Here is a 26,912-nt window from a genome sequence, read left to right as displayed (position 1 = left end):
AAGGGTTAGCACCAAGCTGGGGGTAGGAGAAAATGATTCAAGATACAGGGGTTAGCTGAGCTCCTTGGAGTTTTGTCTTTACAGAACGGAGCCTGAGTCAGGCCGTCGTAATGAGCCAACTATTAGAAGAATCTCAATAGAAATAGGTCAGTTCCTTCCTACGTCTTTAAGAACTAGAGGCTTCGTTTCCGCGCCTGCGCACCGAGAGAGTAAACACCTCTTTTTTCCCTGATCCGAATTGCCCCAATCGACTGCAGCCTCCTCCCACACTCCCTTTCTTTGGGTGGGGTAATGGTCCGTCCCAAGGCGCCTGGCTCGTTCTGGAGGGTGGCGAACAAAAATGGTACATCCTACCGCTTTCATTACCTTCCGCTTTTCGTGTCTCCTCTGTTCCACTTCTCCCTACCGAATGAAGCTCAATAGGCTGGCCCTACATAAGGAGGGGGAGCCGGGCTAAGGGGACCGGTCTGAGCCGGTCTCCAGCGCAGGCGCAGTGCGGATAAACAGGAAGCTGGTGGTAGAGGCAGCGGCAGAAGAGATCTTGGGGTTTTGGGGGGGAAACAGCGGAAGAACTAAAATTACAGGGAAAGCAACAGAGGCTGAGAACTAGAAAAGCAGCTTTTGCCATCTGCCTCCAGGGAACGAGAGGCGCAGCTTCGCTCTCGGTTTAGGCTTCCAGCTCCCCAGCTTAGGCTGAAGCTGCAGCTGACAAAGGGCTCGCTCCGGTGCCGCCGCCCTTCTCATCCGGGCATTCGGGTCCCTGCGGAGTGGGAGGGGGAAGGGCAGAGGGGGGAAGGGCAGAAGCAGGAGAGGCGAGCACTTGGAGCCGAGGCCCTCTCCAGGGCTCTGGGCCGGCGGCCCAACAGACGGAGGCCGAGGAGGACCCGTAGAGGTGGCGGCGGTCGGGGGTAGGAGGATGGTGCAGAAGGAGAGCCAGGCGGCGCTGGAGGAGCGGGAGAACGAGCTCAATGCCAACCCTGCCACCTCCGCGGGGGCATCGTTGGAGCCACCGGCAACTCCCGCCCCCGGAGAAGACAACCCAACCGGAGCCGGGGGAGCAGCGGTGTCCGGCGCGGCTGGAGGGGCTCGGAGGTTCCTGTGTGGCGTGGTGGAAGGTGAGCGTTCTGCGCGGGCTGGGCTAGAGCGTCCTCCCTCCCCTTCGCCCCTGTACTAACAGGTTCCATCCTCCTGAGGGGGTGGCGGCGGTGCGGGGGGGGGGGCTCTAAAAGGGTGTACGCTCTGGGGTTTGAAATTTGACCTGCTGAGGCGAGGAGAGGCGAGAAGGTGGGCAAGGCTTCCCTCTAGTTCTTAAATGGCGTCGAATTCCCCTCTGGCAATTAAGCCTGACCCCACCCGCCTTGGGCCGCGAGCCAGGCGTTCGGCCGCGGAGGCGTCGGTACGGAGCCCAGTGCTTGGCTCGAGCTCTGCATTCGGGCTTGTGCCTTGGGATGGTGTTCCCCAGGGTGGTCTGTGTTCAAGTGGGAAAATGTGTATAGCGGTGCTGTCGCCACTCTTTGGGAAAAAATAACCCAAACAAATATGCTTGTTTTACTCCTCGAGTGAGGAGCACAGTAGGCCTATAGTTTTACTATTTCCTCTTAGCTTAGAATTTTTTTTGCTGCCCGCCCCCCCTCCCCGATTCATTTGCAGCCTAGAAAGTTGCGCTTTGCCTGCTACTGTGCTTTGCCCCTGAGGGAAGAAGCTTTGACTTTACTCTCTGAGATACGGAATTTTAATTTAGTGACTGCAGAGGAGGTTTAAAAAGGTCCATCTCGAGACCTCCCTTCCCATTTCCATTGAAAAGGAATGATGGATTTTTTTCGGTAGTTGGGGGAAATGACCGGAACATTGTATCACAATTTATTAATATAATGGGCCGTATAGTCTGTGGAAGCATTAATTAGTTACATTGTTACTGTTACCCCGAGTACAGCATATACAAAAGTATTTGCGTTTTCTGAAGTAATTTGGTTAACCCAGGGTTTCCTGGCTGTCTGCTTTAAAGTGTGTAAAAATTAGTCTTTATAAAAAACCAAGAAGGTATGGAAAGGAAAGAACGTTTGCCCTCTTAGTATCAGTGTTACCAGTATAGAGCAGCGATTTTCAGCTGATATTCTAAGGCACACCAAAAAAAATTTTTTTTGCTAACCTGACCAAAAAATGGGTATAATTTTGGTTCATTCACACCGGATGGCTATTGTTGTGTTGGCTGTCATTTTTATTTTATTTTTAAATTTATCTTTATTGTTCAAAGTATTACAGATGTCTCTTTTTCCCTCCCATTGTGCTGTTGTCATTTTTTAATTTGACAATCTAAGGGAAAAGAGGTCAGTGCCCCTGACTAAATAGGTGTTGGCATGTTTTAAAAATTCTTGTGGCACAGTGGTTGAAAATTGCTGGCATAGTGTATTCATTTGATGGGTGATGGTTATTGTATTTTAGGTAGTTAAATTGTAGGGGAGAACACTAATTTTCAGTAAGGAGTGAAACAGTTCAGCAAAATTAACTTGCAGAATTTGGGGAAAGACAGACTGGAAAACTACTTTTGTATTTGGAGTTAGAATTTACAAAAACATGGTTGCTTTGTGTGACTTATCTGTTGATATATTACAGGGAGATTCTAGAAGAAGAATCTGTATTTTGTCATCAGAGATCTTGAAGTGGAGGGTGGGAAAGGAGTGCTGGGGGGGATACAGAAATCTTAGACTAGAGTGAGCCAAAGGAAACTTGCCTTCAGTAATTATGGACAAAAGCTTGTTATAGTTTGAATAAGTTGGTTTGTTCTTCAGAATGGTATTGAAAGTGAACTGCTCTACTTAGAGAATAGAGTTGTCTTGTCTCTTATGTGTAAGCACCTGATTTTTTTCTCTTTTTTTTGTACTTGTTTGCCCCATTTTTAAGATGAGTGAGATAGAAATACTGTAGATTGCCAGGATTCCTTTTTTGTTTGCTTTCCCTCGAAAACTTTTGTTGTTTTTAACGCCCGTGTAATAGCACCGCTTCCTCTTTCTGGTGCCAATTAACCAAAACCAACCTGACTAAAAGAGCAAAGTTAGGGTTTCTGAAAATGATTCTTTTTTATATTGAAGAAACTCCAAAGGAATGTTTAATGCCTGCTCCTTTAAGAGAAAAATGATAATACTAAGTGTTCTAGGAAAGCTATGAAGACTTGTTTAAAATTTACCCACTGTTTTAGGCAAGGTCACCTTAAGTGGGTGATCACCTGTAAGAGGGTATTATTGAATTGTCAAGATTGAAAATGCTACAGTTTCCATACATTGGTATGTAATGATTTTGTTGTTGTTGTTCTGTCATTGTGGTGCAGAGTAACCGTTTTGTCTAGATATTGGAATTTAATACCTTTCAGAAATTTCAGTTTTTAAGTTAGTCTCTCAGTAGGTAGACTGTGTGTATGTGTGTGTAGATCATTTTGTATTCAAAATGCAATTTTAACCATCTTCATGGTACTTCTGAGAGGTTGTCCTTATCTCTTGAGGATAAATTAGAGAAGTGGAAAATAAAGGTTAGGCAAGCTGTAAAGTGTGATTAGCACAACAATGAGTTCCAATACCACGTTGGTGCTTACACTACTACTTAAGCCCTCAGTCTGCAGGTTTGCTTCCTGCAGTGTGCATGACTAGGGCTTTGCCCCTCACCGGGGACTCTGCAGCAAGGTAATGTTCTTGAATATTCAGTTGTTCAAACCTTTGCTCTGGAGTTGAGATTGCTTGAGAGCTTCCTGTTTGGGATAGTTCCATTGTTGAATTTGTTGCAAATGTAGTTTAAGGTATTTTTGGGTTCCTTTTATTATATTAGGAACTTTTAAAAAATGTGATTATAAAATTAGGTCAGTCAGATTCTTTTCTAGTTCTGTTCTTGATTTTTTTCCCCCCCTACCTTACTTATCTCCCCTCCCTCCTTTAAGAGCAATTTAAGTCCCCTCCTGGGTAGTAATTGTTATTAATAGCAGTTTTGGATTACTTTGCCTCCCCTTCCCCCATTGTAAGATTGGGATAATCTTTTTAAAAGTTAGATTTAATTATATTTGGTCTTTTTCTGGCAGGGAAAAGACAATGTTTAGCTGTTTTTATGTTTTTAAAAAATATTTTTATAATTGATTTTTAGAGAGAGGAGGGGAGAGGGAGAGAGAGAAACATCGATGTGAGAGTATGAGAGTGAAACATCGAATGGCTGCTTCATGCTCTCCCTCTACTGGGGATCAAGCCCACAACCTGGGCATGTGCCCTTATGGGAAATCTGACTGGGAACCTTTTCGGTGCCGAGGATGACCACCAGCCAACTGAGCCACACTAGCCAGGGCTGATTAGCTGTTTTTAAATAACTTTATGAGTAATGTGTTCATAGTAGAAAAATTGGAAAATTTACCTAAGCAAAAAGGGAATAAAAATCCCCCTATAATATCACCACCCAAAGACACCTTAATGTTTTACTTACTAAATACCCTTCAGATTTTGGTATAATTGTACACATTTTTTACAAAATGGGATTGTATTTATGTTTTATAACCTGCTTTTCTCAAACAGTTTAACACATTTTGAAACTTGAAAATAATTTCATTCTTACTTTGAATCTAGGATTTTATGGAAGACCTTGGGTTATGGAACAGAGAAAAGAACTCTTTAGAAGGTAAACTTTTATTTTATGATGGAGAGTCTTAAATCATTGACATTTCCTTTTGTTTGAAGAACTACTAACAATAGGTCAGGTGCAATTTGATGATTTCGCAGTTGCAGAAATTGGTCTTTTACCTCTTCTAAACTTAGGCCATTGTTTTTCAAACTTCCCTGGGGAAGCTGAATAGATTTTGGGCTTTACCTGCCTCACCCAGAGGTGTTGCATTTTTAGTTAAGACTGTTTAATATGCTGACATTCATTGTAGTATTTTTTGCAGTTTCCCTGGATTACAAAAAGGTTAAAAGCTACTTCTCCAGAATATTATTAGCTTTTTAAGAGATGAAGATGCTTCAAGAAAAGTGAAAAAGAGATTTACAGTCTATGCATGTTGCCTGTTTATACATAATGTAAATTTCTTTTCTCTTAAGGCTCCAGAAATGGGAATTAAATACATACTTGTATGCCCCGAAAGATGACTACAAACATAGGATGTTTTGGCGAGAGATGTATTCAGTGGAGGAAGCTGGTAATCTTTTTCTTTTTAATCCATAAATTCAGAATATGTGAAGAAAACAGCTGTATTTTTGATATAGTGGTACAAGAATTTTAAGTACTTTGTAGGTAGTATCCTTTTCTTCTACTGGTAACTACATGAGTTAGTGCAGATTGAAAGGGTAAGTGCTAATAGTGACTAGCCATGGTGTGATTCATGGCTAATGCTAGTCTGACTCAATGTGTTTTGTGGTGATAAATTGTACATTTTAACTTCTACCAGTGGTCTAAGTAGTGGGACACTGGATGAAAGAGGTGCTGAAGCAGGGCTAGGCCTAGAGCCAGGCAAATGAGGCACCCACCTTGAGTGCAAATTTTATGGGACTTAAAAAAATCAGGATAAATAATACTTTATGCAATTTTTAAAAACTAAAGTTAATGCAAAAAAAAAAAAAAAATAATCCATAAGCAAAATATCACAATTTTAAAATAAAGACAGGGTCAGTATTATTGATCCTTCTGCTTTAGGCTCAAGTATAATTTGGTCTTGACCACTTGATTACTATTACTAGTCTTGTCTTTATTTAAAATAAAGACCTTACCTGAATCCAGTCCTGTACTGAAGTGAAAAGCAATCTCAAACTATCCTTGTTGTGTATTTGTTCTTATGTTGTTGGGTTTTTTTAAATTTAAATTTTAATTAATTTTTTTTTAATTTAAAATATTACAAATGTCCCTTTATCTCCCCAATGACTCCATTCCACCCTGTCCCACTCCCCTTCCCCATCCCTCTCCACACCATTCCCCATGTCCTTGGGTTGTGCACATATGCATATAAATTCTTTGGTTAATCTCCCCCTCCACCCACCTGCCCTCCTCCCTCCCTCCCTCTGACATTCGTCAGTCTGATCTATGCTTCCATGTCATTGAATCTATTCTGTTCATCAGTTTATTTAGTTCTTTAGATTCCACATATAAGTGAGATCATATGATAGTTGTCTTTCTCTGCCTGGCTTATTTCACTTAGCATAATTTTCTCCAGGTCCCTCCATACTGTCCCAAAGGGTACAAGAACCTTCTTTACAGCTGCGTAGTATTCCATGGTGTAAATGTCCCACAGCTTTTTTATCCACTCATCTACTGATGGGCACTTGGGCTGTTTCCAGATCTTAGCTATTGTAAACTGCACTGCTATGAACATAGGGATACATATATTCTTTCTGATTAGTGTTTCAGGATTCTTAGGATATATTCCTAGAAGTGGGATCACTGGGTTAAAAGGCAGCTCCATTTTTAAGTTTTTGAGGAACCTCCATACTGTTTTCCATAGTGGCTGCCCCAGTCTGCATTCCCACCAGCAGTGTACTCGGGTTCCTCTTTCTCCACACCCTCGCCCGCGCAAGTCATTTCTTGATTTGTTGATGGTGCCATTCTTACAGGTGTGAAGTGATACCTCATTGTGGTTTTAATTTGCATCTCATGATTAGCGACGTTGAGCGTTTTCTCATATGTCTCTTGGCCATCTGTATGTCCTCTTTGGAGAAGTGTCTATTCAGGTCCTTTGCCCATTTCTTAATTGGGTTGTCTTCCTCTTGCTGAGTAGTATGATTTCTTTGTACACTTTGGAAATTAGCCCCTTATCAGATACATCCTTGGCAAATTTGTTTTCCCAGACCGTGGGGTTCCTTGTGTTCTTATGTTGAGTTAGTTATATAAGATTTGTAAAGTAGTACATCACAGAACCTCCTTGTAAATTAGACAAATTGTGCTTTTATGGAGGGACTTGAGTGAATGGGGAAACATTTTCATACTTGGAATTAAATGATATACACATGTAGCTAACAGGATGTTTGGTTGCAGAGCCCAGCCAAGGCACTGAAGACAGAAAGTTTCCTTAAATTATGAAGAAGCAATTAAAACTTAATCCCATCTCCATTGAATATTGTTTACTACTTTATATAAGTGTCTTCAACTTAATTGCTTTCTGGAGATGCTGGTAATGAACTTTAATGTGATCCATAATCAAAATATATTTTGAGATACCACTGAAACTTATTTAAAGATAAATCCTGTGTTATGGAATAATGTTTCAATTTAGGAAACTGTATCATGTTTTAAAAACTTAAAATCTGTAATGAATATTTTGCCTGTAGTTAAAAAGATGAGGGGTCAAGATTGTTAAAGCCATTACTCAGCCCTGGTTTTTAAGAAAACATTTTTCTTTTTATTGTCTCATTGAACATGACAATTTTGTGAAATTAAGGGACTTCCTTTCTTGACTCATTGTAAATTGGAGAAAGTGACCTTTTCAATTGAAAGGTGAGGTTCTTTTAATTTTCTCTGCTGCATTCTAAAAACATGGACTCTGTTCTTTAGAACAACTTATGACTCTCATCTCTGCTGCACGGGAATATGAGATTGAGTTCATCTATGCTATCTCACCTGGACTGGATATTACCTTTTCTAATCCCAAGGAAGTTTCTACATTGAAACGCAAACTGGACCAGGTAACTTTCTTAACTTTTTCATTATTTTTTCCTGAATCAATACCTGAAACTAAGTTTTCTGAGTTACTTTTATGATGGTAAAAGGAAATCAAATTCATTCTTTTTGTTTCTGTACAGATTTTTTATTTTAATGCTTTTGATAGAGGGGCATTTTCTAAAGTTTACTGGAAGTATCTGTGCTTCTCAAACTTGATTTTGCATGAGAACCTCCTTAAAAGAATGCTTACAAATGGTGCTTAAAAGAATGCTAATAGTCTCCATTCCCAGAGATTCTTATACTGATTTGGGATGGGGAGTTATCAGAGTATAGGTGATTCTGTGATAAGTGGTCCAGAACCACTTTTGAGAAACTGTATACTACTGGATGCTTGACTGAATTTGTGACTGATTACAGAAACAGAGGGTTTTACCTGTTACATATCAATTCCCTCGGTTATATGGACAAGAGATGTAATTCAGTCTGCAAATGATTAGTTTCCCAAGATGAGAAGAAAAATAGACTAGGTGAACATGTAAGCTGTTGGTGAACCAGATTGAAGTATAAATTCTACATAACATAAAATTTGCACAACTTTTTTCGTAAAGTAAGTTTGCAAATACATGTTTGCTGATATATAAATATATATATAAATATATTTTTTAGGCAGAGGTTTATGTTATTTGTGGCATTAAAATGGCTGTCAAAAATTTAAGGTAGTTAAATTTATATGAATAAGCTTTTAAGATGTTATTTCCCTATTTGATCAGATTCTACTGTGGTGGTCTTTCTGATTCAGGGCCTAGCTAAAGCTTATGTGCAAAGAGATTTATTAGAATCAGTGTGTCTTTCGGGACTAGACCAGGCCTGAGTTTTTCATGTGTTGAATTTACTTATCATGTTTTCGTATTTTTCTGACAGTTTGTTCTTTTATAATTAGCAGCTAAGGTGGTAGATAGGCCGCATAGTAGAAGCTTTGTTGGAGCATATTGGCATATTGCATTCAAATCCAAATGAAAAAAATGGGTCTCCTGTCTAGCTGTTTAACATAGAAAATGTAAAAGTAATAGGTTTGGCTTTGAACATTTTACTAAGGAAAATATTTGACTTTTAAAAATAGAACTATTAAGTATATACTTTAATTTTTGGAATCTTGTTTACTCTAAGATGAGCTGGTAAGACCTCTTGTTTTCTTTTCCTAGGTTTCTCAGTTTGGGTGCAGGTCATTTGCCTTGCTTTTTGATGATATTGACCATAATATGTGTGCGGCAGACAAAGAGGTATTCAGTTCTTTTGCTCATGCCCAGGTCTCCATCACAAATGAAATTTATCAGTACCTAGGAGAGCCAGAAACTTTCCTCTTCTGTCCTACAGGTATTGTATCTAATAGCTTTATATTTAGTCTCAAAATATATAACTTTCAAAGGACCAGGTTTGGGCTTTATTGTGCTATCCCCTCTCCCTTGGGTGTATAAAGATAGGAATTCTTTTTCTGGAAGATATTTCTCAAGGTCTTAAACTGGAGAAATTTTAGGCTGCCTACTAGGTGACAACTGAATAGGCAAAAGATTTTATGTGTTTTTAGTACTGGAAGTACAGTAGCCCCTCCTTACCTCTGTTTTCGATTTCTGCGGTTTCAGTTACTCATGGGCAACCACAGTTAGAAAATACTGTATGTTACCCACCTGCTGGTCACTTAGTTGACTGTGGAGGTATTGCAGTGCTTATGGTCAGGTTTTCCTTATTTTACTTATTAATGGCCCCAAAGCGCAAGGGTAGCGATGCTGGCAGTTCACATATGCCAAAGAGGAGCTGTAAAGTCCTTCCTTTAAGGGAATGGTGAGTCCAGTACAATAAGGTATTTTGAGAGACCACATTCACATGTATTACAATATATTATTTTAATCTATTTTATTGTTAATCTCTTACTGTGCCTAATTTATAAATTAAACTTTATCATAGGAAAAAACATAGTGTATATAGGGTTTGGTACCATCTGAGGTTTTAGGCAACCACTGGGGGCTTGAAACAGATCCCCCAGCAGATTAGGGGGTGCTGTGTATATGAACATTACATTTTCAGGATTTCTAGTATCAAAATGAAAATTAGAAAAAAGCAAATTTACATAGCTTTTAACTTAGTTATTTCTCATTGCCTCCTGCTTGTTCCTTTTTTTTGCCTTTTCATCTCTGTGTCCTTTATTGCTCCTCCCATTCCCAATGGGGCTCTTATTTTCAGAAGTCAGCATAGAAAGCTATTAATAATTTTTTTCCCTTTTCCTCCCCTCCTTCCTTTCCTGGTTCCTTCCATTGAAAATGCTTTAGTCTCTTTTGTTGCCTCTCAGAATTCAGCTTACAAGAAAATTTCCCAAGAATTGACTTGTTATTCAGAGAGAGAAATAAGTTCTAAGAAATTTTAGACAGTTTATTTAACTGTGTATATGTCTGTCTTGAGTATTGTGAGTCATGAACCTTATCTTGGTGATCTGATGTTACATGAGTACTAAAATAATGTTCAGTAAGATTGTACTGGAAATTACTTAATTCACTATAAATGATAATTTAGTTGCAGTTGAGTACTAATAGTCATGGACATAATGTTGCATTCTTTGTTACAACATTATCAATTCAGTCTATTTGGCCTCTGATTGTAACTCAAGAAATATAGATGAGTCAGAATTATGTAGAAAATGCTAAAATTTTAAATGATTTCTTTAGTAAACTTTAGTGATCATAGGATTGAGCTGTACTCTACTATTGGAGGAAGAATATCAGATTTTATGAATTGACTTTTTTTCCCCCTTAATGAGTTGATTCTTAAGTGAACTTCCCACTTGCATTTACTTCCTTTGGGGCATGACATGGAGGCCTTTTATCATTTGGATGAAAATAATTTAGAAGTGGTAGACATTTTCCCCCCCATTTAAAAACTCATGACCATTTCACTCCTGACTATTTTACTTATGTTCCCCCCTACCTTCAGAATATTGTGGCACTTTCTGTTATCCAAATGTGTCTCAGTCTCCTTATTTAAGGACTGTGGGTGAAAAGCTTCTACCTGGAATTGAGGTGCTTTGGACAGGTAAGTCTTTAAGATTTATACAGTGAAACTTTAATTAACTAGGACCTAGAGAAGTTGGTTGTTCTGGTTAATTGGATACTTTTGAAAAACTGAGCCTTACCCAGAAAACTATTATTAAAATTCTCTTTTACAAAGTATACATTCTTCATTTAGTATAAAAAACATCTTTGAGGATTTCCAGTGAACCTAAATATCATTTACTGATAAATAATAGATTTATAGGGAACTGAGCTAAAGGGTATTCATCCTAGCCCTAGGAGACTATTTTGTTTTATAAAATGAAAGCTGTCATGCTAGATTGACAGGTAGTAATCAACAAGCTGTATTAGCTTTCATTCTAAGAATTAAGGTCAGAAACCCTCCCAGAGTTTAGGTTAGTTGGGGTCTAATAAAGAATATACTATATTATAATGGAAAAAGAAATTGTTTACATGAAAATTTGTTGCTTATTGACATCAATTTGAGGAAGCTTACCCAAACTTTAAATATTCATACCTTTTGACTAATTCTGTTTCTAGAAATCTGAAGAAATATTGGGGGTGGGAGGATGGTGAATAAAACTGAGTAAAAACATGTTGCTGTGTTACTTTAAAAAGTGAAATTGTTAGCCCTGGCCAGGTAGCTCAGTTGGTTAGAGCATTGTCCCACTATGTCAAGGTTGTGGGTCTCCGGTCACGGCACATACAAAGAGCAACCAATGAATGCATAAATAAGTGGAACAACAGATTGATGTTTCTCTCAAATTTATTTTTTTTTAATTAATTAATTAATTAATTAATTAATTTATTATTTATAAACATATCTTCATTAATTTCAGAGAGAGGAAAGGAGGGGGAGAGAGAGAGATAGAAACATCAATGATGAAAGAGTCATTGATCGGCTGCCTAGCCCGCAAACCGGGCTTGTGCCCTGACCGGGAGTTGAACCCTGATCTCCTGGATCCTAGGTCGATGGTCAGCCGCTGAGCCACGCCCGGCCGGGCTCTCAAATCAATTTAAAAGAAAAGGAAAAAAAATTGTTAGACAGTATATGTGTAACAAAGAAAATAGAATAAAATCTGTATGCAGTATATTTTGAAGAACTATGTGTGAGGGTCTTTTAACAAAAGGTGGTCCCATTATTTCTAGGTCCCAAAGTTGTTTCTAAAGAAATTCCAGTAGAGTCCATTGAAGAGGTTTCTAAGATTATTAAGAGAGCTCCGGTAATATGGGATAACATTCATGCTAATGATTATGATCAGAAGAGACTGTTTTTGGGCCCATACAAAGGAAGATCCACAGAACTCATCCCGCGGTTAAAAGGAGTCCTGACTAACCCAAATTGCGAATTTGAAGCCAACTATGTTGCTATCCATACCCTTGCCACCTGGTACAAATCAAACATGAATGGAGTGAGAAAAGATGTAGTGATGAGTAAGTAGACTACTTAACCCTTGACCTTGGGAGAAGAGCTGGGTTAACTAGAGGCATTGGCAAGTAAGTGTTCATTTGTTGTCACAATTTAAGAGATTTTTTAAAGGTGTGTTATTTAGTCCTGTGAATGTAATGTGTACATATATGATAGAAGAAGGGCCGTGTGGCTTTGGACAAGTTACTTAATAACAACTTCTTGGCCTCAGTTTTTTGTTTTTAAAATGTGACTTAGCCTTTAAAATGTGACCACTAGACTGACTAGTCTTTTAATGTTCATGTTAGTCCTAGAATTCTGATTCAGTTTGTGTTTTCAGTTGATTTTTATGAAATGGGATATTTTAGATGACTAGATATTCTTATATGAGTTACTTCATATATCATTTAGATTCAGCTTACATTTATGGAACATATTTTCATTTTTTAAACATTGGCTTACTGATTTATTCATGAAAAATTCCTAATTGATTTCCAAGTAAGAGAATGCTGGCTAGTTTATTCATTAACATTTAAACACCTATTGTGTGGCAAGTGCATCTTCCCAGCACTAAGGATGCAAAGAATAAAATACTCCCTACTTTTGAAAAACATAGTCTGGTGTTATATAAAGCATATAGGCAACTGTACTATAATATGATAAGTGCTGAGGTAATTATCTACAAAGTGCTGTAGGAACACAGGAGGGAGGGAGTGATTATTTCTGATAAGCAAATTTGGTGGTAAACAGTTTAAATACAGGAGGGGATATTTAAACTGGGTCAAAGTATCAGTAGAGTTTGCTGGGCATTAAAGGGTTGGTGGGCTGTAGGTGAAAATACGACACTGAAAATTCAAAGTTATTTGAATTCTGGCTCATTTGCGGGTATTGAAATGTCACATTGTGATGCTAGGTAATATGTAGTTATATAGGTGTGTGTGTTTTCATTGGGGTGACATTGGTTAATATGATCATACAGGTTTCAAGTGTACGTTTCTGTGATACATGATCTGTACATTGCATTGTGTGCCCACAGTTAAATCATCTTCCATCACCATATATTTGGTATATAGTTCTGTACCCCTACTTCCAATTCTGTTTATTGAATTAATGCCTCCCTTTACAGCTCAAACATTGTTACCCTTTCCCCAATAAACACAAAATTAGGGATATAATCTCCATCCCCTCTGTATTCATGGCACTTAGCTCCTGTCTCTTAAGGCAGGGCATGAAGCATGTTGAGGAAGAGTAGACATTGGCCATACTGGGCCATGTACAGGGAAGAAGGAGGACGGCTAAGAAGAGAGGGTTTTGGATACTAAGCCAGAGTTCAGACTTAATTTGTTCTACCATTATCCTGGTTCAGAGCTTTATTATTTGCTTATTATCTGTGCTCATGTGGGTTTTCTAATCGATTTTACTCTTTCCTCCCAATGCATTTATTAATTTGCCCATTATTTTTTCATAATTATTTGCCTATTAAGTTATAAGCCCCCAAAGGGTAGGAAATGTTTTCTTTATGAAAAACGTAGTGCCTTTAACCTTGCAGTCCCAATAATTGGTACTTGCTAGACATTTACAAATGACTTTTCCAGTAATTCTAAAATTAGTGTTTTTTATTTCAATGGGGAATTTACATTTAGCAATGTATTTACATGACTATTCTAGGTGAAGTTGTTTAGTGAAGGGCCTTGGTCACATTTGCATTTTCATGTTTAAGGTTTGTTCTTGTTCCTGTTCTTTGCTTCTCTGGTTGTACTGTAACAACTAGTGTTTTGCATTTGTCCCCCTCACTTGTCAGGAGGCTTTTGTAATCAAAACTGTTTTTGTGCTCTTTCCTTTTTTTTGCAGCTGACAGTGAAGACAGTACTGTATCAATTCAAATAAAGTTAGAAAATGAAGGCAGCGATGAAGATATTGAAACTGATGTACTTTATAGTCCACAGATGGCTCTAAAGTTAGCTTTAACAGAATGGTTGCAGGATTTTGGAGTACCTCATCAATACAGCAGTGAGTTTTGGCCATTCTTTGTAAGGGGGTTGGATCATGTGGTTGAGCCATAAAATAAAGAACATTTGTGATGTGCCTTGCTATAGGCCCACCAAGCAAAATGATTAAGGATCTAGAGAAAAGTAAGGTTTTCAAAATCTTACTTTTGGTCTTGAATAGCTTTTATCTTTATGGAATGCTAATTTGTTTTTAAAATATTTATTTTGAAATAGTTACTTAACTGTTTTTAAATGTGGCTCTTCAAAAGAGAAGATAATAGGTGTTGACATGTTTAGGGACGTTTATCATGTTTGTTCTTTCCCCACTTCCCTGGTGATTTTAGAGAGATTGCACTTTTCTCAGGGCTCATATTATTTGGAAGCTCAAATTGAGGTTCCAATTACAACTATGATAAGAAAACGTCTCTAGATCCAATTTGTTCTGCTTCTAATTCTGATTATTTTTGTGGCAATTTGTTTTTGTAGGTAGGCAGGTTGCACACAGTGGAGCTAAAGCAAGTGTAGTTGATGGGACTCCCCTAGTTACAGCACCCTCTTTAAATGCCACAACTGTAGTTACAACGGTTTACCAGGAGCCCATTATGAGCCAGGGAGCAGCCCTGAGTGGTGAACCTACAGTTCTGACCAAGGAAGAAGAAAAGAAACAGTCAGATGAGGAACCCATGGACATGGTAGTGGAAAAACAAGAAGAAACAGACCACAAAAATGACAATCAAATATTAACTGAAATTGTAGAAGCTAAAATGGCAGAGGAATTGAAACCAATGGACACTGATAAAGAGAGCATTGCTGAGTCAAAATCCCCAGAGATGTCTATGCAGGAAGATTGCATCAGTGATGTTGCCCCTATGCAGACTGATGAACAGACAAATAAGGAGCAGTTTGTGCCAGCTCCAAATGAAAAGCCTTTGTATACTGTAGAACCAGTGACTCTGGAGGATTTGCAGTTACTTGCTGATCTATTCTACCTACCTTATGAGCATGGACCCAAAGGAGCACAGATGTTACGCGAGTTCCAGTGGCTTCGAGCAAATAGCAGTGTTGTCAGTGTCAATTGTAAAGGAAAAGACTCGGAAAAAGTGAGTATGCTTGATTGACCTGCTTCTCTAGCCTGCATGCATCCCATGTTGATGATGTGGAGGAGGTATTAAATGAGTGCACTGGCAACTGGCAGAAAGTTGACCAGATCTTAGAATATGTTCTATAAAATGGGTGTGGACTCTATCAGATCTGGTACATACAGTTCCATAGTGTGACCTTATAGTTAGGAATGAAGGAAAGTCAAAATTGATTATTTTAAGAATATTTGTCAGTTTGGGAAGATGCAAACTTTATTGCTTGCTTAAAGAGTTTAAGCTCAGTGATTCTTTAATGGTTAGGGTAAACTGTAGGCACCTGATAGCAAACAACTTAGTTTTTCTGTGTTTTAGATTATTTTGTTAAGCTTGCCAACTTTTGAGTCTTTTTATTGATCCTCAATAGATTGAAGAATGGCGGTCACGAGCAGCCAAGTTTGAAGAGATGTGCGGACTAGTGATGGGAATGTTCACTCGGCTTTCCAATTGTGCCAACAGGACAATCCTTTATGACATGTACTCCTATGTTTGGGATATCAAGAGTATAATGTCTATGGTGAAGTCTTTTGTACAGTGGTTAGGTAGGTGCACCAGGAATAATCTCTTCTCAGATATATTGTCTCTTAAAGAAAAAAGATTATCCCACAGGGAGAAAAACATTTAGGGAATTTTGCAAATTTCCAACTCTTTAAATTCTTCCCCTAGAGTTTTTTCAAAAGTGTAGACATTGTTGCAGACTTCAGGTGCAAGTCTCAGTAAATACATCTAGCACATTGATTTTTCTCCCTTGGGCTAATTCAGCATAATTATTTTGAAAATGTGTTAGAAAGTACTGACTTTAACTTGCTCTGACTGAATGCTTCCTGGATGGAACCCTTTATACCACTTTTGTCTGATTTGGAGATGAGACACTATGAATTGTGACTCTGTAAGCTCTCTGCTGCTTGCTGTGTCTTGATAACATTAATGCTGTTTAACAGAACAATTGCCGAAATGACCTAAGGGGCCTGGCAAGAGGAAGCCATCCTCCCAGCCCTGTGCGCATGCGAGCTTTAGTGGTAGGCTATTCTGGTGCTACTTAGTATTACTTCACATATGGCTTTTTCTTTATTTCTCTACCAAGTAATTGGTTTTAGGAGGGGATGGAAATTATAGTCCCCTAAAAACTCTCTGTTCATTAAATGAACTGTATGTCTCCTTTGAAAATAGTGATTGTTAATTTTATTTTTGGAAATGTTCAAACTTGGTAAAAAGCACCAGCATGGCCAAGTTTCTCCAGGGACCTCATTTCATTTCCAGGTTATCAGTCCAGCTATAAGGAATATGTAATGGACTTTATAATACAGCACACAGCAGGCAGCAAGGCTAACTGATATGTCATAGTTTTCATAGTGGTCACAAATACTATGGTGGGTCACAAATACTATGGTGGGTCACATGGTCTTCATTGTGAGGTAGGTGTGTGCGACACTGAGCTTAGATTAACTAAGGAGTAGTAGCAATGAGATTTCTCACTTTCTCCCTATATACTTGGGGTTCTTAAATATTAAAAAAATAATAGTTTCCTTGTGATACAACTAAGAGTAGTCTCTGATTGTTAATTTGGACATACATATAGCACAACAGGTAGAAGGGAGAATTTTGACCTTTTGTTAAAAGGCTCCAAGAGATACCTCTTTTCTGTGATGTCTCCTCTTAGGCCCAGGAAAAACCAGTATGTTGGTTATTGGATGACAATTGCCTTTCAGGCTTTTGGCCAGAGAGTTACAATGAACCCTTATAGGGATTTAAATCTTAAATTTCCCCTTTGAAATCTGGATTATTGAGCTTGAGAAAGTATCTCTTAAAACATTTGATATTTGGCTTTTAATTCAAGAATTATTAAAAATTAAATTCTTGATTATATAGATACTATGTTGTTTCCTCTCAGGCTTTACCTCTGTACTGTGCAATTATGGGGCAGCTTTCCCAAATTATATAGATAGCTGTTGTACAATCTCAAGTCAGAGCATCTTAGAAGTTTTAAATAATCATCTTTGCATAGCTTTCAAGAAAAAGCTCTTGACAAAGAGAGTATTTTATGGTTCTATAGTAACTTTAGGGACTTGCTGATTAGAACCCTTTGTTTTCCTCCTCTCTCCAGTCCAGCTGGCATTCAGTCCTTTAAAGAATGTGGCTATGCAGTACTTTTGGTTACTAACGACTTCTATTATCTTCTTCCCCATTGTGTACAGATGGGAGAATCTTCAGCACAAGTGTCTACTACTATTGGATGGACAGCGGCAGATGTTCACAGCGCGTCATGATTAATTAGTTTAAATTGAAAGGTTCTATCTGTGAGGTAGCTCAGGTAGATTTAAGGACAGTAGACATGAACTGAAGTCACGTTTGCGCAGCGACTGAGGCATTAACCATGTTTTCATTTACACAGCTCTTCATACATGCAGCTTTTTATTGTAATAGTTGGAAGTGCTAGTTACGTTGTAGTCTCAAAGTGGGGGGTAGGGGAAATTGGCTGATCTTAAAGTTTGAGGTATAGTTTTTTCCTGCAGTGTAAATTTACACTGAGCTGTGGAATGGGGCCGATTCTCTTCATAACCTAAATTTTGACCCTATTCATATTTATTTTACAAACATTACATTACCTATGTTTTAAAGTACCCCTACCCCTACAAAATGACAAACCTGAATATGATCTCTTAATGGGCCTGAATTGTCAACAAAAAATTTGGTTTGCTTTGGGACTGTCTGACTAGCACACTATACCTTGTACTGATGATGAGACTGTTAACTTGAACAGGAGGTAGAATGCTGTCTTCAAATGGAAAAGAACTATATTGCGCTGCTTATCTTGTCAGAAGACTAGGCAGGTGATTTTGATTTGGCCTCCAAATATTTGCCTTTAGTTATCTCTTATCATTACCTGCCTTTATTACGTATGAAGTTGGTTAAGTGGTGAACCTTAATGCTGACTTCTGGACTTCAAAGCCTGCTACTTCGTGCATGTGTTCAGTGTACTGCAAAGTTATAATGGTCAATCACAGGAGCCAGATATTTTCATACTTTTAAGAAAAGTATGTCTTAGCTCTGGACAAATTAGGAGCATCAGTTGGCTCTCCTTAGTTCTCAGTTTCTGTAGGCTGATATTATTGCTAGCCCAGTCTGAATTTGGATTGTCCTTGTTAGAAAAAAATATATTGTTCTCATTGTGGTTTTTGGTCAACTTAGTGAACAATTTCTGTTATTTATTCTGTTGACCTCAGTCTTCTGACAAGATTAACCCTTTTTCTCCCCTTTTCCCTTTCCTGTACCCTTCCTCAAAATGTAAAATGTGACTTCAGACAGGTTTAATTCCTTCATGGGCTGTGATAATAAAATGTCCCATTATCTGTCTCATTCATTTCGCTTTGTAGTTACTGTAATTTCACTACACGGCAAGCAGCTGGCTTGATTTTTATAGCTGTTTTTAGGCAATATATAAACTTGACCCAGACAAATTTGAGACTTGCTTTCCTTCCAACAATTAAAGAAAGGATGGAACTCTTAACAGTGATTATTAATCAGAGGAAGGGACATCAGTATTAAAATTCCATTATGAATTAAAAAAAATTATTATCACAGCCTTGTCCTGAAATCCTGGATTATTCTTGTTAGAGAGCTATTTCCACAAAGTGTTTGTTAGTTTGTTGGACGTTTGAGACCCCAGGAAATCCCCTTTCTCGTAACATTCTCCGCTTGGATCTGATCTCAACAGGGTGTCGTAGTCATTCTTCAGCACAGTTCTTAATTGGAGACCAAGAACCCTGGGCCTTTAGAGGTGGTCTAGCAGGAGAGTTCCAGGTATCAATATGAATTCACAACTGAATTGACATTTTCTTTGTTTTATGAGAAACCTTATGTTGCGCATCAGATGGCTGGAAGGATTGGTCTGCCGAAGGCTTTCTAGTCCCAAATTCAATTTAGTCACATAGCTGGATTTTAAATCAAATTTTCCTCCTCTTTCACAGTAATTTCTGAAGGAGATGCTGCCAATTCCCCCCCGCGCCTGCGAAGCGCAGCGGCTCTAGGTATACACTTCACATTGTTTCTTTGCAGGTCGCACAGCATTTTAATCTGCGCCCGCAATGCACAATGCGCGCATGCTTGTCTGCCAGTGGAAACTCCATGAGCAAAAAAGATGAATAATTATGCAAGTGAATGGTGAAAGGGCTTTTGGATACTTTCAGAGTTATTTTATAAATAAAACTTACACTTGAAAGAACAATCTATTAATGAAACTGTGAACAAAATATGAAGCATTTGTGGTATTAGAATTTGTTCATGGACTTTTCAGGTGCTCTACTTTTCTCCCCCCAACAGGTGCTCTGCTGCGCACAGCAAACTGAAGCGCATTGCTTTGGGGATAAAGCGTCTCCTGGACAGATAACCCTCTTCAGACCAAACCTCTCCTTCTGACATTCTGTTCTGCCATCTTTTAGTAGAAAGGTGGTCTATATAAAATTGGTGTTTTTTTAAAAAGAAATTTGTCATAATTGGAATTGATTTTTATTTTATTTTTTATTTTATTATTTTTTTTACTGTAAATTTAAATCCTTATTAATAAGCCACTAAAACTATGTAACTCAGTTTGGGTAATTTCTATTCAGAAGCACTCCCTTCCCCCAGCAAAGAGGTGTTTATATTAGTAAAGCATAGTACGCCCTCGTCTTTAGGTCTGCCTGCAGTAGCCAGTTAATATTAAGTTGGTAATCTGCAGTGCACACTCATGTAAAGAAATGGATATCTTCCCAACACTAATTCATCTCCTTTCTTTTTTCCTCCCACAGCGTTTGCTGCCAATTGATGGGGCAAATGATCTCTTTTTTCAACCACCCCCACTGACTCCTACCTCCAAAGTTTATACTATCAGACCATATTTTCCTAAAGATGAGGTAATTGTCTGTCTACCTACCAACCTGGTGTGTGGTTATGTTGCACATTACTACTTTTCCTTTGAACTCCCTGGTTAAAAGAGTCAGCTCTGTCTTAAAACATGAACTTTAGAGGGAGTTAACTATACATTGACCATGGGCAGGGGGGATATTTAAGGAAGAACCTAAGGAGTTCAGACTCTTAACATCTTGTGCTAAGTTCTTTAATTCCTTACTTAAAAAAAGTCAGAAGAAATGTACTCAGAGTTGAAATTACTAAGCAGTCAGTGTGTCTAAATGATATGTTGTCCTTCGCTGATTTTCTCCAATGTATTAGTATTCTGTAATTTTCATTTGGGAAATGCCTACAGGCTATTATTGACAGCTACAGAGAAAAGCAAGCCTATTTAAAGACAATGACATCTTTAAAACATATCCCAGAAAACGGAGACAGTCTTATAGTTTGCTGGATTTTGAATCCACTACTTACTGCCTATAACTATCCCCTGCAAAGCACTTCTCAGTGTTTACTATAACCATGCTACTTTCTACTGGTTTTACAACTATGACTCAATGAGTAAATCTTTATTTAACAAAGCAAAGGTGATAATTATGACAGGCCAGACATTTTGTTACTTCCTGCCCTAGAAGTCCAGTCTAACTTATGAGTCACATTGTTGTCCATTTTTCTTGATGTGTTGCTTAACTAGATTGTATTTTTCAGGCTTCTGTGTACAAGATTTGCAGAGAAATGTATGATGACGGAGTGGGTTTACCTTTTCAAAGTCAGCCTGATCTTATTGGAGACAAGTATGTGATGAAGTATTTGGATTTGTTGGATTTGGGAAGTAGAAATTTCAAAGCCAGGCTTATCAGGTGGAGGGGCATGATGACTAGAAATGCAGTTTTTTAGAAATTCCACTTTTAATAAAATCTGACTATTAATATGTGTGTATTTCCAGTTTCTTCGTACACTAAGTGTAATTTCCATAGACTGTCATTCAAGTGCTTTGGGTCTTAACATCACTGAGGTTTGCATTTTGTGTTAGTAACTTATAAACTCTGGCCTCTTTTTTTCTGAGCAGGTTAGTAGGAGGGCTGCTTTCCCTCAGCCTGGATTATTGCTTTGTCCTAGAAGATGAAGATGGCATATGTGGTTATGCCCTGGGCACTGTAGATGTGACCCCCTTCATTAAAAAGTGTAAAATTTCCTGGATTCCCTTCATGCAGGAGAAGTATACCAAGCCAAATGGTGACAAAGAACTCTCCGAGGCGGAGGTAATGCACAGGTTTAGAATTATAGTAATTTTTACTTAATAAGTATTTATTAAAATAAAAAGTAGCTTTTTTTTTTTTTTAAGCAGATACATCTTAAAATCTCAGTGTTCTGAATTCCTTATAAAAAAATAATTCTTAGGGCTTTTTCTTAGCATGCCTCAGTATTAGGACAGTTTTTGATTTGGAAGCATTGTTGTAATACTTCCTTGAGTAAAAACACAATATAGACAAAGAACCTTTCTTTTTTTCTCCCTCTTTTGAAGCACCAAACTTAAGCATGTTATGGTCTCTTCTCTGGGTACTCAGGGCAAATATAGGTAATTAAAATTTCTCATTTGCTTGGTTGTCAGGAGGATAAGTTGGCTTTCTCAGTAATGCTTTTCTCATTGTAATTAAACAATAATAGGTGTGAGCTTCTCTGGGAGCACTTCTGTTCCAACTTCAGTGAATCTTTCCTCTAAAAATACGTTGTGCCCCACATTGGTCAATTAACGATTATCTTGGTTTATACATCACATATGAATTTTTAAAAAATGCTATTTTACTTAAATATCCACCCACAACTAGCTTTATTCACACAATATCACTTTTTAAAAAAATTGATTTGAGAGAGAGAGAAACATTGGTTTGTTGTTCTACTTATTCATTCATTGGTTGGTTCTTGTATGTGCCCTAATCGGGGATCGAACCTGTAACCTTGGTGTATTAAGATTACTCTCTAACCAATTTAGCTACCTGGCCAGGGCCAGCATATGCATTTTTAAAAATAGTTCCTGCTTAAGGATAATTTTTATGTTTAATAAATACTTTCAGATGTATATTTGTACTCTTACTTTGCTCCTCTTCCCCTTTTTTGAAATTCTCTACCTTTCTCCCCACTCTAGCGTACTCACATTCCCTCTATAGTTTTTTATTATTTTTTACCTTCTGCCCCTAGCCAGATGGCTATGTAATAAGAGGCTGGTTTGGAGTGACCTCACTAAGGGATTACATTGACATTGACTGCAGCCTGCTGGTGGTTGAGCTGTTGATGTGTTTGCTCTTCTATGTCTGACCATTAGAGTTTTCAGCATAGGAACATATAAAGAATGACCAGTGTGTCTATTGAACTTTCTTTAAAAAAGTAGTAAATAGCCCTGGCTGTTTTGGCTCAGTGGTTAGAGTGTCAGCCCATGGACTGAGGATCCTAGGTTCAATTCTGGCCAAGGGGCACATACTGGTCACAGGTTCGATCCTGGGTCTGGGTCTGGGTCTGGGTCTGGGTGTGTGCGGGAGGCAACCAATCAATGTGTCTCTCTCACATCGATGTTTCTCTCTCTCTCTCTCTCTCCCACTCTCTGAAAAGCAATGGAAAAAAATATCGTTGGGTGAGGATTTAAAAAAAAAAAGTCGTAAAATATATATTACATAAAAGTTATTATCTTAACCGTTTTTAAGTGTACAGTTAAGCAGTGGTCAGTACATTCAGATTTTTTGTGTAAGCCATACAAACTTTTAAAAATTTTATTTTGAATAATTTTAAATTTAAAGAAGTTAGAGATAATACAGAGAGAGTTTTGTACATCCCTCACCCATTTTCTACATTTGTCCAAGTCTGCCAACTTTGGTATATTACTATAAATTTCACTGTTTACTCAAGCAGTTTTTCCGCTTAAGTCCTCTTTCTGTCCTGAGATCCAGTCCAGCATATCCTAAAACTGGCTAGGGCTTTTATTTTATTTTTTTAATTGATTTCAGAGAGAGGAAGGGAGTGGGAGAGAGAGATAGAAACACCAATGATGAGAGTCATTGATCAGCTGCCTCCTGCACGCCCCCTACTGGGGATCGAGCCTGCAACCTGGGCATGTGCTGTGACCAGGAATCCAGTCGTGACCTCCTGGTTTATAAGTTGACAACCACTGAGCCAAGCCAGCAGGGCTGGAGGAGTTATTGAATATTCCTTTCCTGTTACTGAATTCTGTAGGTGGGATATAGATATATAATAAGTGACTACTGAAAGTCAAGAGATTCTAATTTTTAGAAAATTCTAATTTGTAGAAAATAATGTTGAGTTTCCATGAAGAGCAGGAAGTATTGCCAGAAACTTTCCTTGCCAACTTCCCTTCTTTGATAAAGATGGATATTCACAAAAAAGTAACTGACCCAAGTGTAGCCAAAAGCATGATGGCTTGCCTCCTGTCTTCACTGAAGGCTAATGGTGAGTACATGTTTGTGGAGTTGTTGGTGTTTGGGTTAGGTGGGGACAGGACTATACTTTAGGATGATAAGCGAATTATAGTGAATTTATATTCCCTTCTCCACCATTTAAGATTTGGCTTCTGAATTATTAGTTGTGCAAGAATTGCATGAATATTGATAATTGAAAAATCCTTCTCTTTTGCACTGTGAATGCTTATTTTGAGCCTCAGTTAATGAGAAGTGAACACATGAGGTTATATTTATTTTGCCAGGAGACTCATAAATGATAGTTGAAAATTAAATGAATCTTGGGGAGAAATTTCATTTAGGAATTCAGAGTTGCCGGTTTTTTTGAGTTTATCTAAACCCAACCTTCAAAAGTACTTGGCTTTACGTTAGTATGAAAACTTTTTCTGTGAAGAGCCAGATAGTAAGTATTCTAGGCTTTAAGGGCTACATATGGTTTCTGTTGCAGTCTTTTTTAAACAACCTTTTACAGATGTAAAACACTGTTTAGCCCTCGGCAGTACAAAAGTGGGCAGCTTTTTGAGCTCTCATTAGAGGGTTGTTGATACATGAGAATGCACTTACTGCATTTTTATGTCATTTGAGTCAGTGTTGTCCCTTTGTGGGATAATTTAAACAGCTCTGCACAATTCTTAGTGTTGTGCTTGGAACTGAATCACACAGGTGGATATATGAAGTATGTCTTAGAATACACAACACATTCTGGTTATGTTGGCTTATGACACATGCTGGAATAGGTTATGTTCTGTGAGCCCCCCTCAGAGGTACTTTATAAAACATTAAACAGGTATCCTTTCCTTTGAGGTTTTTACAACCTCTTCCCCAAAAAGTTTTCTTTCTGGAGAAGAGTTTCACTCACAGTTGAATTTTTTAATTGAGGTATATTTGACAGTTAATAATTGTATATATTTAAAGTGTACAATTTGATGATTTGAAATCCATTGTGAACTAATGACCGCATTCAAGCTAGTTAACATATCCATCATTTAAGATAGTTATCACTGCAGTATTTAATAATGATAAATGTTAATATTCATTTTATGTTAATACAAATTTAAAAAATTGTGGCATGAAATTTAGTGGTTGTTATAGACAAACTCCCACGATTAACTCTTTGAAATATATTTAAAGATTAGTCATAATTTATACCCATAACTCTGCTAATTAACATATTTTGATTGTTTATTCCTAGGCTCCCGGGGGGCTTTCTGTGAAGTGCGACCAGATGATAAAAGAATTCTGGAATTTTACAGCAAGTTAGGCTGTTTTGAAATTGCAAAAATGGAAGGATTTCCAAAGGATGTGGTTATACTTGGTCGGAGCCTGTGACATTTGTTGGCACTACGAACTGTTGGAAAGTCTCTTAATTTCACCTGGTGGGTGGTGGTTGGGATCTTCATATAGTTCAGCTTCCGGAGTGGCCACAGATCAGCCTATTGGGATTGGAAACAAAGACGACTATGTAAAACTCATCATACTTTGAGACTACTCACTGGTTGGAAGATAGTACTTCTGCAAATCCTATATGACTTAGAGGTGTGGGCCTCCTTTTTGGGTCTTGTGTTAGGTGTCAAGACCTCTTACATGGCTTATAGGAAGGGGGTCTTCAATAAATGTAGTCAGCACTGTTTTCTGCATCCAGTGTGGTTGCATTTCTCACCTTAGAGTAATCAAAATCATTTGTCATCCTCCTTGGCTTATTGAATGAAATGTCTCATTCTTTGGGGACATGGCAGAGGTGAGAAAGATTTAGTGGGTTTCAGAGGCTTCAGGGTGAAAATTCCAAGTGGGATGGTTGTGGCATAGTTTCAGCTGAATAAATGATTTCAATTTGGGGCAGTTTTCCTGCTTTTTGTAAAGCCATGGCCAGTTGTCTCCTGTAGTGATGATTGGTTCAGGCATGTTGTGCTTTGTAGGGACAAATGTGCACTTGTTTGTGGCAAAAGCCTAAAAATGATGAACTTGTAAAATTTTTGTATATAAACTAGCTGTGATCTGCCTATCTTTGTGTTTACTGTTTTTGTAATTTTTTTATTTTTATTTTGAAAATGAAAGGGTGTGATTCAGGATGGCACTTTGAATAATGTAAATCAGTGGAAGGTGAATTTTTCTTCTGTCTTTGGTTGTTTGGTGTGTTTTTTTTAACTTTTAGAAGTTTTATTTTTGAAATGCCTCCCACCTAGGGCTAGGCCACAACCACTTTTGGGTACAAGAGCCTAACTTCATAGGACTCAAATCTGTTGCAAGTGCAGTCACTTATAGAAATTAACCTTAATGCAGGTCAGCATGTGTAATGTTAGTTTGACATCTGTCAAGTAGGGTTCAGGGACTGATTGGTCCCATTTGCCCTCAAATCAGTTGTCCTTTAATTTCAAGACCTGTTACTACTGGTTTTTATTAAATCAGAGTCTAATTCTTGCATGTTTGTATTGAATTTTTAAAATAGACAAAGAATGAGCATACTTTAATCAATGACTTAATGATTACTTTTTCTTTTAACCACGGATTCTGAAAGCTTTATGCAGTTTAATTTAGATTTGGTGTATTTAAGGGTTCTGAGCATGAGGCTAGCAGGTAATCTCTGCAGGATTCATTTTTTCATCATGACTGGCTGACTTCATAGATTCATAATGGTATTATCAGCTTTCCTGTAGTTTTGTATCAGCTGTTTAACTTTGAGCTGAGAGGGAAAGGGCAAGGAGAAGGAAACTTGAAACATTTTCCTTCATAGAATTCCATCAGGATGGGCTTTGAGAGTCTTCAAGAGTGGTATCTAGAGGGGTACCACTAGTGACTTTGAACCAAGGCCCATGAGTGTGCACTGAATGGGTGAGGTGAAGGGAGGGAAGGAAGGAGGCCACCTCATTTTCAGGGCAGAAACCTCTGATAAGGATATAGTATGTTGGAAAGCTTGGACTATGTTTGCATTTTCAAGGGCTGAGTTGTGAAAGGAATATCTCTACAAGATACTGTTTTAAATGGCTTAGTGTCACTTGGTTTTCTCTTTAAATACATTTTCTACACTAGTGGACAATTGTGGCATTTTATCTGGAGGATTTCAGGGTCATCCTCCTATGGAATTACGGTTTTTAGCATTTGCTTGTGGCTTTTTCTTGGCTTTTAATAACTTTGGCTGGTCATCTGGTCACAGATGCTAACTGTGAAACAGATATCCAGGCCTATACATTCATCACTCTAGGATTGTAAAATGCTATGCTATCATCTATGGTTATGAATATTTATTAAGGTTGGAATGACATTTCCTTGATTGTTTAGATCACAGCTCAGTTCCTGTAGAAAACGAACTGTAAATTATCTGAAGATCATGCAAGAGGCAAAATAAAACTTGAAGTGAA

At 38.1% G+C, this 26,912-nt stretch overlaps 1 protein-coding gene across 1 annotated transcript; it reads left to right on the top strand.

The window, feature by feature from the left end:
* The first annotated feature begins 555 nt into the window (after positions 1–555).
* OGA (O-GlcNAcase) lies at positions 556–26,912 on the top strand. The gene is made up of 16 exons (XM_016219942.2): positions 556–1,115; positions 4,596–4,647; positions 5,064–5,161; positions 7,504–7,634; positions 8,814–8,985; positions 10,594–10,692; positions 11,820–12,104; positions 13,930–14,088; positions 14,553–15,166; positions 15,570–15,744; positions 18,918–19,003; positions 19,990–20,094; positions 20,798–20,883; positions 21,159–21,351; positions 23,389–23,548; positions 24,749–26,912. The coding sequence occupies exons 1-16, from the start codon at positions 917–919 to the stop codon at positions 24,883–24,885; spliced, it is 2,751 nt and encodes a 916-aa protein (XP_016075428.1). The 5' UTR covers positions 556–916; the 3' UTR covers positions 24,886–26,912.

This window comes from Miniopterus natalensis, chromosome 14 (genome assembly GCF_054644295.1).
Source record: "Miniopterus natalensis isolate mMinNat1 chromosome 14, mMinNat1.hap1, whole genome shotgun sequence".
NCBI classification, from domain to species: Eukaryota; Metazoa; Chordata; class Mammalia; order Chiroptera; family Miniopteridae; genus Miniopterus; species Miniopterus natalensis.
Note: the sequence above shows the minus strand (reverse complement) of the source record. Positions and strands in the feature narration are given on the sequence as shown.

Coding starts and splice junctions, on each gene's coding strand:
- OGA (XM_016219942.2), top strand. CDS start 917: ATGGTGCAGAAGGAGAGCCAGGCGGCGCTGGAGGAGCGGGAGAACGAG. Junction 20,095..20,797: donor CATATTTTCCTAAAGATGAG/GTAATTGTCTGT, acceptor TGTATTTTTCAG/GCTTCTGTGTACAAGATTTG. Junction 21,352..23,388: donor AAGAACTCTCCGAGGCGGAG/GTAATGCACAGG, acceptor TCTAATTTGTAG/AAAATAATGTTGAGTTTCCA.